This window comes from Rosa rugosa, chromosome 4, assembly GCF_958449725.1.
Source record: "Rosa rugosa chromosome 4, drRosRugo1.1, whole genome shotgun sequence".
NCBI classification, from domain to species: Eukaryota; Viridiplantae; Streptophyta; class Magnoliopsida; order Rosales; family Rosaceae; genus Rosa; species Rosa rugosa.
The window spans coordinates 55,863,089-55,884,290 of record NC_084823.1 but is presented as its reverse complement, the minus strand read 5'-3'; the positions used below and the strand labels follow the sequence as shown (position 1 = coordinate 55,884,290).

The 21,202-nt window shown below is 37.6% G+C and overlaps 1 protein-coding gene and 1 long non-coding RNA gene across 4 annotated transcripts; one reads left to right on the top strand and one right to left on the bottom strand.

Moving 5' to 3' along the window:
• The first annotated feature begins 5,913 nt into the window (after nt 1–5,913).
• LOC133746109 ((+)-cis,trans-nepetalactol synthase NEPS1-like) lies at nt 5,914–20,250 on the top strand. The gene is made up of 2 exons (XM_062174272.1): nt 5,914–6,131; nt 19,218–20,250. Exons 1-2 carry the CDS (start codon nt 6,020–6,022, stop codon nt 19,997–19,999), a joined length of 894 nt encoding a protein of 297 aa, XP_062030256.1. The 5' UTR covers nt 5,914–6,019; the 3' UTR covers nt 20,000–20,250.
• On the bottom strand, nt 10,429–11,607 carry LOC133742234 (uncharacterized). Of its 3 annotated transcripts, XR_009862442.1 has the most exons (4): nt 11,572–11,607; nt 11,325–11,452; nt 11,049–11,189; nt 10,429–10,852 (listed from the first exon to the last, which is right to left on the bottom strand). It is a non-coding gene; the product is annotated as an uncharacterized LOC133742234 (long non-coding RNA). The 3 variants fall into 3 exon arrangements; XR_009862440.1 differs by lacking the exon at nt 11,572–11,607 and having other exon boundaries at nt 11,325–11,526; XR_009862441.1 differs by lacking the exon at nt 11,572–11,607 and having other exon boundaries at nt 10,429–10,812; nt 11,325–11,526.
• Nucleotides 20,251–21,202: the final 952 nt, after the last annotated feature.

Here is a 21,202-nt window from a genome sequence, read left to right as displayed (position 1 = left end):
TTTCTGTCATTGATATAGCATTATAGTTGGATTCATACATCCATGCATAACTAAAGAAGAAGAAAAAAAATTAACCGACCAAAAACATCATAAGGACTTGTAAAATCTAAACAAATACTAGTAAATCAATCTATTAGAATCAATCAGAGTCCATATAGAATTTAAACAATCCGTGAATTAAGTAAATCCATGAATTATAAAAACTCAAATAAAATATTTTGAAATTTGAATTGAATACACCCCCGTACGTCTCTACCTCCTCCTAAAATTGCATCAAACCCTATTCTTTATCCTCATTCCTCAATAATAACATTCTGTAAGTTAGGTTTATACCAAATGCTAAAATAGACTTTTTGCCAAAGCCTAGCTTGTCGCTATGTTTTCATTGACATTGTTTGTATGTATTAATGCCCCAAAGTCTTTGTACCTTGACAATGCGCCCTAGCGTTGTTCGTATTGGAATGAAAGATTGTTTGATTACTTAATCAAACTAAACTAAATGTTTTAGTTGATTTTCAAACGGATTGTACCCGACCGGCCAAATCTATCTGGGGTTCGTTCTTAACCAATTAATTTGAGTCAAAGATGCATACGTAACATGGAAAATGCATCCTAGCCTACCTCTATTATTATCTATCGGCTAACTGAATCATTAAGACGCCGTGCAATGACCTCTTCGATCAATTAGCCATACATAATCTCGAGCTGCGCCTTAAGATATTAGATATAGTTGAAGAGGTCATTGCACGACTTCTTAACGATTATGGCAGAATCGCTGAATGATCTCCGTTTTCCGAGATGAGTCAATCCCCGGTGATGCAAACTACCTGCACCTAGTGATGGAGCAAAATGAAATTTAATCTTGTATCATGAAGTTATGTACGCGTACGTGTTGTGTATTGGCGATCATTGATCCTTTAGGGCTAGTTTGGGATTGCTGCGACTTTTTTAAAAAACTGCTGCTGCTGTGTTGTGAGAATAATCAGCTGTGAATTAAAACAGTTTCGTGTTTGGTAAATAATATTTTTAAAAGTGCTGTCAGTACATAAAACAACTGCAGAGTGTGTTTTAATCCACAGCAGCTTCTAAAAGCAACCTCTAGGTTGCTTCTAAAATCTGCTGCCAGTGACCTATAACTTTTAATTAAAGCTGCTTTTTATTTATTTACCAAACACAATAAAATCTAAAATTTTGAACAAAAGCTGATTTTTTTAAAAGCGAAGCAATCCCAAACGGGGTCTTAATCACGTTCTTGTTTATAGTTTAGTATGTTGAAGATCGATCTTAAGGCTGCTTAATTGGTATGTATGCGAGTTTAGTCAACTACAAGATCAACATGCAAATATTTTTACGTAAATAATTGGTTAAGATAGAACTAGAACTTTTAATAATAGAGCCTCATATATTATTTTTTTTCCTTCCCCTGACATTATATTAAGATAATACCTACATAATTTGGAATTTGCATGTGTATGCCCACTCCATCTCCATCACTCAGAAATATGCTAATTAATTGGTAAGTATGAAACAGACGGGTTTATAAACTGCAATAATCCAAGTTCCGAGTCAATGTTATAAGTAATGGTTGCGTCTAAGTTATAGTTTGAATCCAACTTTTTTTTTTTTTTTTTAATCAAACCTCGGCACCTCGCAAATGCGAGGAAAAATATTTATTAAAAGTAAAGGAAAATACAAGTAAGAGGAGAGAACATATCCTGCACCTTCCAGAAGTAAAGTACTACTGATGAGGAATGACAGACATCATCCTGCCTTCCAAAACAAAAGAAATCATCTAAAACGAAAATTAGGGAGACCCAACTTATCTCTTAAACAAAATTTATTAACGAAACTAGGAGATGAATCAAACCAAGTAAAGCCCGTACCAGAAGCGCCAAAATTGGCCAATGCATCAGCCACCTGGTTACCAGAAGCATACACATGACCATTAATTAATTAATTAGTTTGAATCCAACTATATGAACACGGTTTGACTTGAAGATAAAAACGGTGTAGTTTGAATCCAATCGTGAATTTCTTCTTCTTTGCTTTAATTTAAACCTCGAGCGAGTGAGGAGATTTATTCAATGAAGAAAAAAAAAAATGCCGGGTGACCTTCAATTAATATCAGAAAAAGAAAACAGCTAAAGAAAGGCAACAAAATCGATCTAAGACTCTTAACCAACAAATCTAGTTAACAAAAATAGTTGGGCATACTCAACAATAAATTCTTGCAAAAAGAAGAAACAAAAGATAAAATAAAATCTCACTAGACATAACTCATAGTAGACATGTTATGATTCGCTAGAGCATTTGCCACTTAATTATCCCCACAGAAAAATATAAGAAGCTTTAAGATGCATTTGAGAAATATGGTGCACACTATTTGGCTCAACTCATTTGTAACCCTAATATCCTTACATACTTATTAATAATTGTCGACAGTTGATTTAGGTGAAACTCAAGATATGATGTATGTATGTTTTCAGTGGAGATGTATTTTGGCTTTTGTCAAATTTGAATTTGACATATGACATGGCAAAATTAATTTGTTGTTTTACATTTGACATTTGGGTAATCTTAGCTCTAACCAATATGTCAAAAATTTTGTTCAGAAATGTTTTCTTTCTCTCAGTGAATAGTGAATTGACATTGAAAAATAGAGGGGTTAAATTTGACATATGAAAGGGATGTCTTTTGCGGCTTTTCCATGTGATTGATATATGGGTTGGAGGAAGGTAATCTATCAAAAATAGCTATGTGGCAAAAGACATGCTCTAAAGGCCTCATGATATTGTTTGGTAAATAAACCCTAGCTCGTTGCGTTGATGGACCAGCTTTTAACTAATCATATGCATGTATGAACAATTCCAATTTCCAAGCCCCAAATTTAAGATTACTTTTATAATTTATACAACCTACTTATAATTCACAAATAATTAGTGATAAAACACCCGGTTTCACATGTACACTTAAGTATCCCCACGAAAAAAAAAATGAGAAATTTTATGCTGCATTTGAGAAATATGGAGCAAGACAGCAAGTAGTTATCACACGTAAGCTGAAGCTGGCAACTAAAGAAGAAGAAAGATAATTGAGCACCAATTTATAATCTACCAACAACAATCAATTGTGAAAAAGACTGTCACGTACATAAAGTTCAATGTCAAATTTAGTTTAGATCAATGAAACCAGCAGCTTGCATGCAAGGGCGGATTCAGGGGGGGTCAAGTCTAGATAGCTGCCTAACCTCGAAACTTAAGGTAAGTTATGGAAGTCTCTTTGGTCTTAGGGTTCAGCAGAATTCTTTTTTGAAGGTGAGGGCAAGAGGGTTGGGGACAAAACCCTGCACGTCCTTTCTCTGTTTCTTCTCTCCAATAAAGACGCCGCCTGATAGCTAGTTTGAAATCTTTAATTAGGGCTAAGAGTCATAACTAGGTTTAAATACAATTGAATATAAATAACACTAGCCTTATGGGTGTGGAGAAGTGGGTGGTCACCTGTCTAGAAGTGGGTAATTAGTTTCTGAAAAATAATAAACTTTCTTATTAATTATTTATTTAAGTTTTCACTTTTTTATATTTGACAATTAGAAAGATATATAAAGTTATTTAATATTTTAGGGGTATAAAAGTAAAAAAATTCAGTTATGGTGAGCAAGCCCTAAAAGAACAATTCTTAGGTTCACCCCCATTATCGATTAACTCAATTTTACTTAATAAATTTATAATCCAACGGTCCATATCTTAAATTAGCCTTTAAAGATCATCTCTGTAAAAAATCAATTGAATCGGAAATCATTTAATTATCTAATTGAATCAAACAAATGGACAGTTCTAACAACACTTACTGTTATTATGATGAACCGTCCATGTATTTCATAGAAATGAATAACTAAAAGGTCTTCAATTTGATTGATTTTTTACAGAGCTATCTTTATATTACATTATACAACATGAATGGTTGGATTAGAAAATTATAATGTTATTATGCGTTAACCACAAAAGAGGATGAATATGCTAATTATTCACCCAAGGGGTGAACATGAGAATTGTTCGCCCTAAAATATCTGTCAAAGATATAACATAGCACTTGTGGCATCAGCATCACTATTCTACTGTAGGTTTAGAGAATTGTGTATTTCTTTAAATATTTTTTGTATATACTTTTTTTCTTTTTAAGATAACATAATATTTATACTTTTATAAACTACAAACTATACTTCTCTCTTCGCCCCTTGATAATTTTTCTTTAGTAAGTGATATCTATTTGTGCTCCAATTTTCATGTATGTAATTGCTACATATTTAAGAATTTATAACTCCAATTAAAATATAAGAAAATTTTCTTTGAAAGCCAATTGAAAAGAAGTCTATTAATAATCTTGCCTTACCTGAGAGAGATTTCTGGATCCGCCACTGCTTGCTTGAAACTTATTGTATGTTAGAAGCATACAAAATTTTATTTTTATCTATACTATTATTAAGAGAAGAGAGGTTGCTTTACATAACTGATTTTTTTTTTACAATCATAGCCCTGAAATATTAATAAACTTAACACTAAATTTATTATCAAGGACGATAACATCAATACATAAAATAGAAGATAAATAAAATATAAAATAAAAAGAAATCACATGGCTTTTTTTTTTTTTTGAATCGAAGGAGGTCAGCCATTTATTGAAAATGAAAGAGTATAACGATACGATGCCAAAAGACAACAAGAAATGAAAAAAACAGCCCGGAAAGAAAAATACATATGAAATGTAAAAACTTAATAACGCAAGGAGCAGCAACGTCGAGACGCAGTGCTGATTTTACACTACGGATTGCAGCCGTGTAGTGAATTGAGTAGTCGGTGGTTTGACTACCCATCGAACTCCAACACACAAATTGACAAAAATCAACTTGGCGTCGGAATGAAGGCACTCTCCCACCTAAAGATCGAAGCCGGCCAAGGGTGTCAGAACATGGCCATGTTGGCAGACGATCTTTCACGAACAAATACCAGAGAAGTAGGTCCTGGATCCAATACCAATAAGGCACAGGAGCCCCCATCCATTCTAGCAAATCATAATCAGGCCAAAACCAAACTCCACCCGGATCCCAGATCCAACTCCATCTGCCAAGCCCACCCGGATCCCAGATCCGGATCCTGATGCCAACGAGCTCGACAGCACCACCGGCGGATGCTTCTTGAGGACCTGCAATGGAGGATGCCAAACTGCAATAGCCATCGCTGACGAGATCGACGCCGACGACCACTACTAATGTCCCAGCAACACCATCAAAGCCACGACTTTGCTTAGCCCATGCCGGCGACAAACCAGAAAAACGCAGAACCCCGATTCCAATTCTCCAGCCTCTCAGAACCGAGGTCCCTCCATCACTGCATCGCGACTCACCACCGCGATCCAACGATCTCATCCAATCCAAAAGAACCGTTTGCCCATCAAACTTCTGCTCTGGGAGCTCCAAGACACAACCAGCAAAAGAGACGCAAAAGAGAGACAGCAGGACTAGGCCTGCAATTTTGTCCATAAAAATGGAGAAGGTGTGAGAGCCGCCACCACCAGATGCGGCAGAGCTCAAAACCCTAGCAGAGCTAGGTCACGTCATAAGTTTCCACTTTACTCTTTTTTGACAATCACATGGCTATAAACATGACAGAAATAAACTTCCCACTGCTTTCCCATTGAGAAAAAATTACATAGTAGCACATGACCAAATATGTAAACACAGAAAACTCACTTTCAAAAAGATTTATACAAATAAGGACATGAGCCCAGACCCAAAAGCCAAATGATGTAAGCATGACTGTCAATTTTAATGAAAAATGACTAAAATACTCGAATTTCATCACAATTTACGGACATTGCCACTGATCCAATATCCAATACCCAAAAGCCTCAACGACAGTCACTATCGCCTCCTCCAAGACCTCAGTTCTGCTCCTCCCAAACCCTTCGGTAAATCCAACTCATTATCACTTGCTTTCTTTCTCTCTCTAACAAACGCTAATCAATGGCGTCGTTCGCTGAAGCTCCATCGGGAGATGCCAAGGCTGGAGAGAAGATCTTCAAGACCAAGTGCGCTCAGTGCCACACCGTCGACAAAGGCGCCGGCCACAAGCAGGGTAACCATTCTCGACTCTCTATCTTCTCCGATTAATCGTTCTTTTTGCGTTTCTTATTTGGATTGATTTTAGGTTGTGATTGTACGGATCTGAGAGTTTTGTACGCTTGTGTTCTGATCGTTTGATTCTTGTTGCGATTATTTTATATGGCCTATTGTTGATTTTAGATCTGATCGATTTTTTGCTGCAAGATTGATTTTATTTTTCCTGTTTGGTTATGATGATTTCTGGAATTTGAGGCGTTCTTGCTTAATAATTTTGTTCTTTATCCTTTGATTTTCTTTTTAACTAGTTACAATTGAAATTGAGCAAGGAGTCGAGAAAAATTAGATGAGAAAGTTTTTTCACCTTTGTGTTGAATTAAACTTTGCCTTGGGAAGTAAATTTATGTTGTGGTAGTAGTTGTTTAACATATATATATATATATATATATATATATATATATATATATATATATATATTTTAATGGAATCTCTTGTAATGCAACTAGTAATATCTATATTTCTCCTTGATGATCATGCACTATGCCAAAAAAGCAATCAGACGACAGAGGAGATCTGTCGTCTGATTAAAAAAATTTCTGTTGTCTAGTACGGTGCCGTCTCTTGGGGCATCAGACGACAGATTTCCTCTGTCGTCTTATTTATCAGACGACAGAAATTTTTTAGGTCTTCTGTTGTCTGATGAAATCGAGACATGAGGCTAGTGAATTCAAACGACAGATAAATGTCGTGCGATCTAGAAACAAATAACAGTTCCTTATAATTTGTATGATCTAATGCTTATTCCAAAGACAGAAAAATGTGGTTTGAATGCACTGAAGTAGAAGATATGAAATCCTATCTGTTGTCTGAATGGACTTATAATAACAGTTTAGTGTTGTTTTATTCAAATTCCAATAACAGTTAACTGTCATTAGCATTCAGTTCATAATACATTTATCTATGGTCTTTAGTAGCCTACAATAACATTTATCTGTTGTTTTAGTGCACAAGTAACAACATATTTTTTCTTGTATCTGTTGTTCTTAGATATGTCCAACAACATATTTGGATTTCATTTTGTCGTTGCTTTTTATTTCAGATGACAATTTTCTGTTGTTTGAGTGCACAAGTAACAACATATGGTTTCTTGTTTCTGTTGTTCTTAGATATGTCCAACAACATATTTGAATTTCATTTTGTCGTGGTTTTTCTATTTCAGATAACAATTTTCTGTTGTTTGAGTGCATACGTAACAACATATTTTTTCTTGTTTCTGTTGTTCTTAGATATGTCCAACAACATATTTGGATTTCATTTTGTTGTTGCCTTCTAATTCCAGATGACATATTTGTATTCTAGTTGCACCACAATTATGTAAATCTGGAAACTACCCAATGCATTCATCAAATATGGAATCCATTTATAAAAATACAAATATTTGATTAATCTGTTACTGCAGCTATACATACATCCATAATGGAGCTAAACTTAATAAACATCAGTTCAATAACCCACCACAGTTGGCATGATCAACAAATGAAACCCAAAAAACACTGATATCTCATACTATTAATCATGTTTGGTGAAGGCAGATTTAGGTGGTGCATCAGTCTCTTCAACAGCTGGTTTCGACACTGTTTTTTTTTTTTACCTCTTTTCATTTGCAGTGCCTTCATCCTTAGTGCTATTACTTTAGCTTTGGCTGTGTTGTTAGACCGGGGAGCCTGAAAGAAACAGATCAATAGTTAGCAGTATGTATCAATAAATGGTTGAAAACACACAAAAGTTAAGGAACTTAACAGCCACATCAACTCACCAAGTAAACAAATATCAAGAAAAGAAACACAATCCAGACAATAGAAGCCAGTCACCAAAAAGAAACTGAACGCAAGACCAAGTTCTTGCCTTTTAACTTCAAACAAACTCTCCTCTCTCCTTCTCTCTCGTTTTTAATCCCCTCCGGAAAAAAAGTATTCTTCTTCCCTCTTCCTATTCTTTCTTCTTTTCTTTCTTTCTCCTCTTCTCTCTGTCATCGACTTTCCCATCTGCTCCTCTCTTTCTTTCTGACTTTCCTCTTTCTTTCTTTCCCTTGTTACTCTTTCTTTCTCCACCTCCCTCTATTTCCTTCTTTCTCATCACTTTGCCGACCCATCTTTCATTTCTTTCTTTTTTCTCTTTTTTTTTTCTTTTTCTTTCTTCTTCCTAGCCACCAAAAACTGAACTTCTCCTTTTCAAATAAAAGCCCACACCCCAAAACAAACAAAAAAAGAGAAATAAACTTAATATCTAATAATCTAAGTAATTGACAAACTGAAAGACAAAACCAACGAACCAAGTAAAACAATAGCACCTAACTAAATAAGTAAAAGAAATAAACCTTTAACAAGGCTTATGAAAATGTAAACCCAAACACAAAAGAAGAGATATTTAAATTGGATGAGGGATATCACAAAAACTGTGAGTTAGACTAGCAACATGGCATTTTTTTTTAATAGACTAGCAACTAAATCCATATCCTTGCAATCATCCACAGGGAAGTCATGACTCAAACACACTACTCAGCTCTATCAACTGCAGTAAAAGTGCAGTATCATAACTATAGAGTAGAAGTTAACTAGAAAACCCAAAATAGTTTTACAAGATTTACATGGCTAATAAATCATAGTAACAACAACTAAACACCATCAGTTCTAACTTGAAGTCACAACCAATTGGAATTCAACTTTTCCACCAACATCAAATCAATAAAGAGCCAACATAAGACTCAAAAGTCCTCTGACCTTACAAATATAATCACAACACTAAGCTTTTTGCAATAAAATCTAAACCCCGTAAGAATTGAGGGAAAAGAAACAAACATTCCCTTAATCACTTAATTACCGAACTCAAGAACTGTCACACCAACCTAATTTAAAGGCTAAAATAAATTGAAGAACACTTCTAACAAGTATAATATCCAAAACTAATCCCAAAACAGTTCACATCAGTTCCAAGTACAAAAGAAAATAGAGGATTAATACAATACATTTGATAGGCATCGTAGAACCAAAAACACCCAATTTCTAACACTAAAGTGTCAGAAGGAAACAGAACAAACTTTACGGAGCAATTACTTACCCTTACTCCCATTCTCCTTCATTCATCTCTTTCTTCTTCTTCTTCTAGCACCCAAATCGAAACTCACACCATTCTATAGCTTTACTCTCTACACACCTCACTGCTCCCCAGAACAAGAAAAACCAAACAAAGAAAGCCAGACAATTAAACACAGAGAACACAAAGATATAGCAGCACAAAATAAATGAAAATAACAAAGCTTTAATCACCTAGAACAAAGAAAATTAGTTTGACTTGAAAGCAAGAAACAATGGAAAAAAATTAAATGAAGAACATCAAACACCAAACCTGAAAACACACCACAGAGCAAACCAAGTACAATTTAACAAAAATGTGTAAACTATAAATAAGGACCAAAACAGGCATCAAAAAGCAATGAACAACATTTACATGGAAAAACTTTTGCACTTCTCAAATATAAAGAACAACCATGAACCATCTTCTCGCAATGTTCCTAGTTTCACACCAAAACCTCCCAAATTCTAAATCTGCAGTACCTGAAAAAATAAAAAATATATATAGAATAAGCATAACTAAAAACACCAAGTTAATTAAGATCAGATTTTAATGTTGTAGAGAGAGTTAAACAGCAAGTAAGATTGATTTGAGTTCCATATAATTTCAGGTTGCCTTAAAGTAATCCACAAAATCTGATGCATCAACAAAATCTTCCATGAAATCCACAAACAAACCATCTGTTCCTCGTCGTTGACATATGTCATCTACTGCCTGATGAAGCCTTCTCGATATTGTAGCTCGCATCTCATCGTCCAAACATTTCTTTACCAAGTTTTTATGCCATGCATGCCGAACCCGCCAGAAGCTTATCAGCACCGAGCACTGAAATACATCCCTGCGTTAAGTGAAAATAAAGGAATTCCATCAGCTTCAACTCATCAATTGAAACAAGAAAAAGAAATACAGCTCCAGATTATTTCAAGTAGTTGCCTGTATTGCCACTGACCCAAACCCCAAAAGGAAACCTCATTAAATAAAGAAAGAATATTTTTCAGCTTTCAACTTTGATATTAAACATCCTTTTACAGGGCTATATATCTTATCAATCTTAAATCATTCATTGTCAAAACCATATGCACTAAGCACATAATCCTGGTGTATCAACTAAATTTCAGATGTAGAGTCACTCACTTCTCAAGCAGAAACTTATGATATATGTTAACTGATCATAAGCCATCTCCTTAATACTGGTATTTCATGCAACATATGATACACTAAAAGTACTTATTAAACATTTTTCTATCCAAAATCAATGGATGCATCGATTAATTTGCTGATGGAAAAAAAAAAAACACATTGTACCTTCCACGCCAAATAAAATAAATAAACAAATGAAGAATCAGCCTATGAAGCTCGCATTTAGGTTGGTGTGTGTGTGTGTATCCCAGAGATATCAAAGATACCATACGTACCATTCTTTGCCTTCTTTCCAACCGTTGCTTCTCCGCATTCGCCTTTTCATATTCTCCATTCTCCAGGTGCCGCTGGTCTGGCCTGAGTCTGGAATCCGTGGGTGGGAGCTTCTCCTTAATCCGTGATCAAATACCCAGGATCAGACAAAGCTATAAGAAACAATTAGAGATCTTCAACAAATCCATGGACCTATGTGGATAATATATACGTGCAATTAATCCAATAATTATCATGAAGAATGGCGCACAATATAGACCAACAGATGTGTGAGTTTCTCAGAGTCATCAGACGAATAAAGTAGTGAGCTTGTGTCAACATTTTCTATGCCTTGGCATAGAAACTACAGATGTCAGAACAGGTTTATAAATAAAAATTAACCACTAACCTGGTGAGGATTTCGGTCAAGAATGGATTGCTCTTTGAACTTCAGTTTGCATGAATACTCACGATTACCCCGTATGTGCATTGTACCATGGTGGTCACAATAAAGTTTACCGAGAATGAGATTATATATATTTGTTGTGACCTATCAAATGGCATGAAAATATTTAGCATGACTGGAACATATATAAAGAAAATAAATAAACAAATACAAAAGATAAACCAAAAATTCGAATGAGGAGTCAGTATAAAGGGAAACATAATCACACAGTAATCCCACCTTGCTCCACTGGAAAATTTCACCATCATCAAACTCCACGCTTAGAACTCCAACAGGGTCAAGCTGAATTGATCGCCCCCAAAATTTTGACCGGAGATTGCTGTCAGCCCAGAACTTCCACCCTCTACCTTCACAGTGGCAAGCAATGAGTGTTGGGTGGTGACTGACCTCTTCCTCAATTCCATTGCTAAATTAAGGATTTCTAAAGTACAAGTATAGGAAACATAATGAAGCACATCACCCTTACCTCCCTTGCGGCTAAATCCCTCGCTTCTAGGTTTTCCTTCTCCAAAACTGTATTTCCTTTGTTTCCTACAATTACAACGCGAAAACTATTTCAGGACTCACAACGTAGAAGCAAGGAAGAAGAATTAATGACTAAGTGGATATATGGATTAGAAAACCAACAAGAGTAATCGATTGATTCAATTCAAAGCCCATCAAAAGTTCAAAACCAACTACATAGATGAATCAATTGATTCAATTCCCATTCACAGAGGCCAAAACAGATGCAATTCAATTAATCAACTAATTCAATTCCCATCCAAAATAGATACAGAGGCCAAATATCATCATCTCAAAACAATGCAGTAAGCAAAGTCCAAAACAGCTCCAACAATCATGAATCAGAAACACCACAGTCCAAAATCCAAAACTTGACTATGAGATACACAACTACAATTCAATTAAGTTTATAACATTCACCGAGCTTGCAGAATGCTAGAATCACTTCAATTATGACTCAAATCAGTGAAATCACTCAATGCCCAGCAACTTAACAAGACTCACCGAGCTTGCAGAAACACCGAATCCAAAACCCAGAAATCGAGCTTGAAGAATCACCACTTGAACCCAGAAATCGAGCTTGAAGAATGAAGAATCACCAAGCTTCGAGGTTGAAGAATCACCGAGCTTGAAGCCTTGAACCCAGAAATCCAACCCAAAATCAAACCCAGAAAGCCCTGAAAAGTGTGAACCCAGAAATTGTGAGATTGTGAGACTAAAACCTAGAAATTCGATTAAGAGTAAAACCCAGAAAGACTGAGAATCGAGTTTACCTGCGAGCTGGAGAGCTAAAGAGCTGGCCGGAGAGGGACTGAGAATCGAGTCAATCGACTGATCGAGAAAGAGCCTGTCGGATAGAGAGAGAGCGACTGGCCGACGGAGTGTGCAGAAAAGAGAGAGAGAGCGACGGAGCGACAAAACCCAGAAGAGAGAGCGACGGAGCCTTTCACGTTTTGATTTTCAACCCAGAAAATAGGGTTCTCTCACCTCTCTTCGCGTTTTGGTTAAGAGAAAAAAAAAAAAAAGCGCCCAAAACCCAGGCCGACTTTATCCCCAGCGCCCAGCTCGCTCGACTAAGGGGAAATCGGAACGGAACTGATGCGCCTAGCGCCTAGGCGGCCGCCTTAGGCCGATTTTTAGAACCCTGGGAGAGATTAGTTTTGGGTAAGGATTCTTAGATTTGAGAGATGGCCGATTTTTGAGAGGTATAGATGGCTAAGTTTTCCTCCAGATGCTGTGAGCTTCGAGTTTCTGGTTGCTAAGAGAGTTTTAGACAGAGGTAATGTTTGTGGGAATGAAAAACACGAAGCTAGGTTTTGGTTATGTCAAAAGAGACTTAAAATAAAAAGAAGTCAACCTCACTTTATTCAAACAACAGAATTTCTTGGCTCTGTTGTCTGAATAGTTTTCCATTGACTAGTTACCGATAGGGTTTGGGCATTTGGGAGGGAAAATACTTAATTTTGTTGGAGGGAAATCTAAACTTTCTGCTAAGAAAATTTTCATCTTTTCAGACGACATTTAAGTGTCGTCTGAATCTGACCATATCTTCAAAATGAAACAAGCATGGTTTTTCATTATATTCAGACAACACATTTAATTTATGTGTCGTCTGAGTTTAGTCTGAAACACTCAGACGACAGAAAATGACCATTCTGTCGTCTGAACTCTGTTGTCTGATAGCTTTTTTGGCATAGTGATGGCAAGACTTTAATGACGATGACGCGCCCAGTTTCTCCACAATTGCTGATTTTGAGGCCGCAACCACAGAGGAGTGACGTTGGAAATGGCGGTGGAAATGAGATTAGGGAAATTTAAGATGACTTGAGCTCCAGGCTTGAGTTTTTGTCAATCGAGAGGAAGGGAGCCAGAAAACCTAATAAGGTTGAGGATTCGGGGATTTCGAAGGAAGTTGATGGTGTAAAGAAAGAGAAAGTTGAGTATAAGAATGTGGCACCTTCGTTTTCGATTGCTTCTGACTTGTCTGATCAACTAACTATTTCAATATGTATTATAGATAGTTAACTATGTGCAGTACTTCACTTGGCATTTGTGTGTTCTATGAGTTTTCTCAGTTGCAATCACTTGCTTAACGTTGTTTGGAAAGTAAAAGAGCCAACAATAATTTATATGTTATAATGAATTCAAGCATCGAGAGGCTTAATTCTCTACCTTACTACTGTTATTGCTGAAATTGGTTGGAACTTTTAGTCACAACATCAGCCTAGTTGATTACTCACATAATAGTTATTTGTCCGACAGTGTTAGTACAAAAAGGATGTAGTTAATTAAATCAGAGTTCAATTTATCATTGTTATCCGTCATCACCAGTTTTTTGTTCAATCACATTATAGACTACATCTATATGTTCCCATTTCAAAAGTTTTAGTCTTTCTAACCATGATAAAAACTATTATTGATATGCTACTATTCAAATTGAATTGATATGCTACTATATAGTTTATAGTTTATGTCAATGATATGTTCTGCTACTGTTCAGTGATATGATCTGCTATTTGGTTCAATGATATGATCGGCTACTGCCAATAACATAATCTGCTACTGTTCAAATTGAATTGATCTAATTGCTCTTGCTACTGCTACTGCTATTGCTCCTGCTACTACTGAACGAGTATAGTAGCAGGATTAGGCGATGATGAGTGGCAGAACTGGACAGTATGAGTGCAGCGAGTGCAATAGCAGGATTGGACGAGCGCAGTAGCAGAACACGAGTACAAGTGCAGTAGCAGAACTGGACGAGTATGAGATTATTCTAAAAATAAATAAATAAATAAGTAACATAAAGGGATTAGAAGTCAAAAAAAGTTCGAGGGTAGTAGCAGAACACGAGTACGAGGGTAGTAGCAGGATTGGACGAGTATGAGTGCAGTAGCAGAACACAAGTACGAGGGTAGTAGCAGGATTGGACGAGTACAGTAGCAGGATTAGGCGATGATAAGTGCAGTAGCAGAACACAAGTACGAAGGCAGTAGCAGAACTGGATGAGTATGAATGCAGCGAGTGCAGTAGCAGGATTGGACGAGTGCAGTAGCAGGATTAGGCGATGACGAGTACAGTAGCAGAACTAGACGAATATGAGTTCAGCGAGTGCAGTAGCAGGATTGGACGAGTACAGTAGTAGGATTAGGCGATGATGAGTGCAGTAGCAGAACACAAGTACGAAGGCAGTAGCAGAACACAAGTACGAAGGCAGTAGCAGAACTGGATGAGTATGAATGCAGTGAGTGCAGTAGCAGGATTGGATGAGTGCAGTACCAGGATTAGACGATGATGAGTACAATAGCAGAACTAGATGAATATGAGTTCAGCGAGTGCAGTAGCAGGATTGGACAAGTACAGTAGCAGAACTGGACGAGTATGAGTTCAGCGAGTGCAGTAGCAGGATTAGGCGATAACGAGTGCAATAACAAAACACGAGTACAAGTGCAGTAGCAAAACTGGACGAGTATGAGTGCAGTAGCAGAACTGGACGAGTATGAGTGCAGTAGCAGGATTAGACGAGTGCAAAAAAAAAAAATAATGAAGTAATATAAATGGATAAAAAGTAACATAAACGGATTATTCTAAAAAAAAAAAAAAAAGTAACATAAAGGGATTGCTCTCATAAGAAAAAAAAAAGTAACATAAACAGATTATTCTCAGAAAAAAAAAAGTAACATAAAGGGATTATTCTAAAAAAAAAAAAAGTAACATAAAGGGATTTGAAGTCAAAAGAAGTAGTTAAGGAGAAAAAATTAAATTAACTCATGACATGTGGCAAGTGGAGAGCAGATTGTCCTTATTTGTAAGATTTAATGCTTTTAAAGGGATTAGAAGTCAAAAGAAGTAGTTAAGGGTAAAAAAGTAAATTAACTCATGACATGTGGCAAGTGGAGAGCATATTGTCCTTATTTGTAAGATTTACTCCTTATATGTTTAATTCAATCTTTAAAGGATGTACTTGTTAAGTCATCTTTTGTCAATAACTTATATGTAATTTGTTAAAAAAACTTCCCACTATTTCATATCTCCCTAAACCTGCTAGTTTAATTTTAATAGAAAATTACATAGTAGCACATGACCAAAGATGTAAACACAGAAAACCTACTTTCAAAAAGATTTATACAAATAAGGACATGAGCCCAGGCCCAAAAGTGAAATGATGCAAGCCTGACTCCTAATTTTAATGGAAAAAGACCAAAATGCTTAGTTTGATGAGATATTTACACGTATGCCACTGACCCAATACAAACACCCCAAAACAGATAAGCATCGAGACAACTCGACCCATTCTCGAGACCCAGCGACCCAGAAGAAGACCCGACCGAAATTTCTGTTTTCCGGCGACCAAGTGACGGCGGACCACCGGCGTCTGGTTCGTCTCCTCAACGCCGATCTATTTCTGGTCTCGGCTTTCTCGTGCGACAACGGACGGCGACGGAGTGAAGCCTGAATCTTCAGTCGGTTTCTGGGAATTTTCCGGCCAATCCGGCAATCACCGGTGGTGTCTGAGGTAGGAAAATTTATCCTCTCGTCGTGCTCCACCTCGTGCTATAATTAGTTTTTGGTTTTGCTGGTGTTTTGAACAATTGGTGTTTTTGGGTAGCGTTGGTTGTCGCTTTGTTCGTGGTTTCTGGCGGCTGTTCTGGGTTTCTCGATTCAATTCTGGCATCCTTGAGTACGAACTCTTCCTTGGCCGAGCTTAATCAGCTTTGCTTGTCTGATTCAAACGCTGTGTCAAACGCTGTGTCTTTGCCTCTACAGGTACTGCTTCTTATTCTTGTTCTGTTTCCTCTGATTCTGGTATTGTTAACAACCCAGACCCACTTCATGATGATCAGAAACAGGATTCAAAATTGAAATTGAAGAGCAAGAAGAGGTGCTACTTTAAAATCGTGAAATCTTTAGGAAAATTATGGTAAATCAATGGTAGAGGAATTGGGTTGAATCTTCGGGTTCATAAGTACTCTTCAATCATTGTAAATTATGCGCGTATGCCAGCAGGTTGAATGGTATTGGCATAGTTATTTACAATTCGTGTCTCGCCATATATGGTTTTGCCTTTTGATTTTGGTTGCTTTGTTATTAGTGCTGCTGTTGTTTAGGCTGCTATGCAATCTGCATTGCAAGAAATTATGAGTCGTTTGTTTCCATTTTTTAGTGCTATAATGTAATATTATCCTTCAAGAGCATTGTTTGCTAGGCAGGTCCAACTTTGGGGATGCTTTTATTCCCGAACTCATTGTGCTTTAGTTGTAGTTGACTGTTTGTTCAGATTGTGAGCTTCTTTTTTTGCTTCTCTGTGTGTGGTCTGTACTTAGCGAGATGGAGTGTTTGTACACTATAAGTTATATATTTACTTCAAAGTTTGCCAAATTTGTAGCAGATGTGCAACGGTCAACACAGTACCAAACATCTTGTAGTAGTTCTAACATCATGTAGTATGAGTACAGCGAGTGCAGTAGCAGGTTAGGACGAGTGCAATAGCAAGATTAGGCGATGACGAGTGCAGTAGCAGACCACGAGTACAAGTGCAGTAGCAGAACTGGACGAGTATGAGTGCAGCAAGTGCAGTAGCAGGATTGAATGAGTGCAGTAGCAAAACACGAGTTCAAGTGCAGTAGCAGAACTAGACATGTATGAGTGCAGCGAGTGCAGTAGCAGGATTGGACGAGTGTAGTTGCAGGATTAGGCGATGACGAGTGCAGTAGCAGAACACGACTACAAGTGCAGTAGCAGAACTGGACGAGTATGAGTGCAGCAAGTGCAGTAGCAGGATTGAATGAGTGCAGTAGCAAAACACGAGTACAAGTGCAGTAGCAGAACTAGACATGTATGAGTGCAGCGAGTGCAGTAGCAGGATTGGACGAGTGTAGTAGCAGGATTAGGCGATGACGAGTGCAGTAGCAGAACACGACTACAAGTGCAGTAGCAGAACTGGACGAGTATGATTGCAGCGGGTACAGTAGCAGGATTGAACGAGTGCAGTAGCAGGATTAGGCGATGACGAGTGCAGTAGCAAAACACGAGTACAAGTGCAGTAGTAGAACTGGACGAGTATGAGTGCAGCGAGTACAGTAGCAGGATTGAACGAGTGCAGTAGCAGGATTAGGTGATGACGAGTGCAGTAGCAGGATTAGGTGATGACGAGTGCAGTAGCAGGATTAGGCGATGACGAGTGCAGTAGCAAAACACGAGTACAAGTGCAGTAGTAGAACTGGACGAGTATGAGTGCAGCGAGTACAGTAGCAGGATTGAACGAGTGCAGTAGCAGGATTAGGTGATGACGAGTGCAATAGCAGGATTAGGTGATGACGAGTGCAGTAGCAGAACACGAGTAGCAGAACTGGACACGAGTACAAATGCAGTAGCAGAATTGGACGAGTATGAGTTCAGCGAGTGCAGTAGCAGGATTAGGCGATGACGAGTGCAGTAGCAGAACACGAGTACGAGGGCAATAGCAGAACTAGACGGAGTATGAGTGCAGTAGCAGGATTAGGCAATGACGAGTGCAATAGCAGAACATGAGTAGCAGAACTGGACACGAGTACAAGTGCAGTAGCAGAACTTGACGAGTATGAGTGCAGCGAGTGCAGTAGCAGGATTGGACGAGTGCAATAGTAGGATTAGGCGATGAGATAAGAGTAGTAGGAGAGTGAGGTCTGAGATTCTTTCTCTTAGCAACGTGTAAAAGAAAGATATATATATATATTTTTTTTCTTTTGAGAAGCAACATAAATGGATTATTCTCAGGAAAAAAAAAAGTAATATAAACAGATTATTCTCAGAAAAAAAAAAAAAGTAATATAAAGGGATTATTCTTAGAAAAAGAAAAAAAAAAGTAATATAAAGGGATTAGAAATCAAAATGAGTAGTTAAGGGGGAAAAAAAGTAACATAAACGGATTATTCTCAGGGAAAAAAAAATAGTAACATAAAGGGATTATTCTCAGAAAAACAAAAAAAAGTAATATAAAGGGATTAGAAGTCAAAAAGAGTAGTTAAGGGTAAAAAAGTAAATTAACTCATGACATGTGGCAAGTGGAGAGCAGATTGTCCTTATTTGTAAGATTTAATCCTTATAAAGGGATTACAAGTCAAAATAAGTAGTTAAGGGTAAAAAAGTAAATTAACTCATGACATGTGGCAAGTGGAGAGTATATTGTCCTTAAGTGTAAACTTTTGTCCTTAAATGTTCAAAACCAAATGTTGTAGAGTTTTTTGTGTTTTGAAATCCTATCAAGGGGATATATGTAGTTTGCTATAATTTTAAATGTTGGCTGGAAGTTTTCAATCTAAATGACACTAAATATATATGTCAAACACTTGTGGTATCTAATTTATAGAGTTATTATAGTCTATACTCTATAGTTATTTACGTAATTAGCTTATGGATCGGGTTTCGTAGTTTGACAAAATCGTATTTCTATAAACTATCGTATTTCAATTCTTTAAATGCAGTTATATTATACCAAAATTAAAAAAGATCAGCCATAACCACCGGCGGTGCAAGATGCCACTGCTCGCCTATAAAAGGCAACAGCTAGGCTTCCTTAATTCTCTGTGCACCTGCTGAGATATCCCTATTAACTTCTCGGGAAAATGGCAGAACTGACGCTCAAGAAGAAGCTTCAAGACAAGGTGGCAATAGTCACCGGTGGCGCTAGCGGGATAGGTGAAGCCACTGCGCGGCTCTTTTCTTTGCATGGTGCGCTTGCAGTGGTGATCGCCGACGTCCAGGACGATAAGGGCCAGGACGTAGCAGCTTCCATTGGCGCTCACTGCAGCTACATCCACTGCGACGTGAGCGACGAGGACCAGGTCAAGAGCCTGGTCGAGTCAACCGTCCAGACGCACGGCCGTCTGGACATCATGTTCAGCAACGCCGGAATAATCAGCAAATCCAAGCAGGAGGTTCTGGACCTTGACTTGTCCAACTACGACAAGCTGATGGCGGTCAACGTACGCGGGACGGCGGCCTGTGTGAAGCATGCGGCCAAGGCCATGGTGGAAGGCGGAGTGAGGGGGAGCGTGATATGCACGGCGAGCGTTGGGGCAACTAAGGGGACGGATATTTTCACCGACTACACCATGTCAAAGCACGCCATTTTGGGGCTGATGAGGTGCGCGAGTATACAGCTCGCGCCGCACCGGATAAGCGTGAACTGCGTATCGCCGGGGCCGACGCTGACGCCGATCATGAACTCCTCTACTTTTCAGTTTGAGAGTCAGGAAGAGGTAGATAAGCTGCAGTCGACACTAGGGTTGAAAGGAGGCAAGGACGTGATGACGCCGGAGCATGTGGCCAGCGCCGTCGTTTATTTAGCTTCCGAGGACTCTCCGTTTGTGAGTGGCCATAATTTGGTCCTCGACGGTGGATTCAAAACTTGAGATCGATAGATCGCCACAAGTGTTCATCACTCAATATCTACATGCATATTCATGCACGTTCGAAAATAAAGCTTGTCTGGAAGGAAATAAAGCTTGTTTGGATTGTTTGTTTTTTGTACGTTATGAAATTAATTGAAATTGTTTTTAATTTCCCGGCGAAATTCTCTTCTTTTCTGTTGTTTCATTCCGTTAATGGTTCTCTCCAACGCTTTGGTCTTGGGTTTGATTTTGTCTTGTTTCATTAGACTGGTTCTTCATAGATTAATTCTATTGACATTTTTCTTTTTATAGTTTGTTGTGTACCTAGTCTTCATGACCAAAGGGTATTCTCATATTGTATACATAGTCTTACCAACATTTATTAATTTTCTCTGCTTCTGTTTGTTTTCTTCTGATAATGGCACGTCAGTCTTTTCTTGGTGAATCCAATTGTGGTCGATCTATTTCCGATCATCTACTCCACAATTGTATGACTCTGACCGCGGTGTATTCCTCTTCGTAATCCGTTGTTTTCCCACGTAAATGGAGTCAAGTTAGTCGGTGACTTGCGTGCACTTATGTTTTACGTTGTTTTCCGAACTTAACATCAGTTTAGTCAAATTCTAAAATATATACACACACACATACCGTACACAAAAAATTTCAACCCCACATGCAATTAAGAATTGTTTTTGAAAAGAAAAAAAAATCAAAATCTATGCAACCACAACTGCTACAATTCTCTGTGTCTCTCAAATCAAGTTTGAGTTTCTTTCTGGCAGAGACTGAGAAAGGCTTGATCTAGTCTCTTATATATCTCAATCAAGTCTCCACATTGCATACAAGAAACAGTCAAACAGAGAAAGAAAGAGACTAGGATAGTTAAGAATTACTTCAAGGTTACCCTTACTTCAATCTTCAATGGAGTATGATCGTATGGTGGGGTGGGGTGAGATCGAGGAAAGCATATGATGATTTGAGAAGAATGGAGGTCTGGCTGCAACTTAACCATGATGGTTTATTTTTATTTTTTTTATATTTCTTTCTTTAATTATTCTTCTTTCTCTTTTTATTTTTAGGTTAAAGGAAAAAAAAATCAGTTTTTTTTTGAGAAAATTACATAGTAGCACATGACCAAAGATATAAACACAGAAAACTCACATTCAATTTGTTTTATACAAATAAGGACATAAGCCCAGGCCCAAAACCAAATGAAGCAGACGT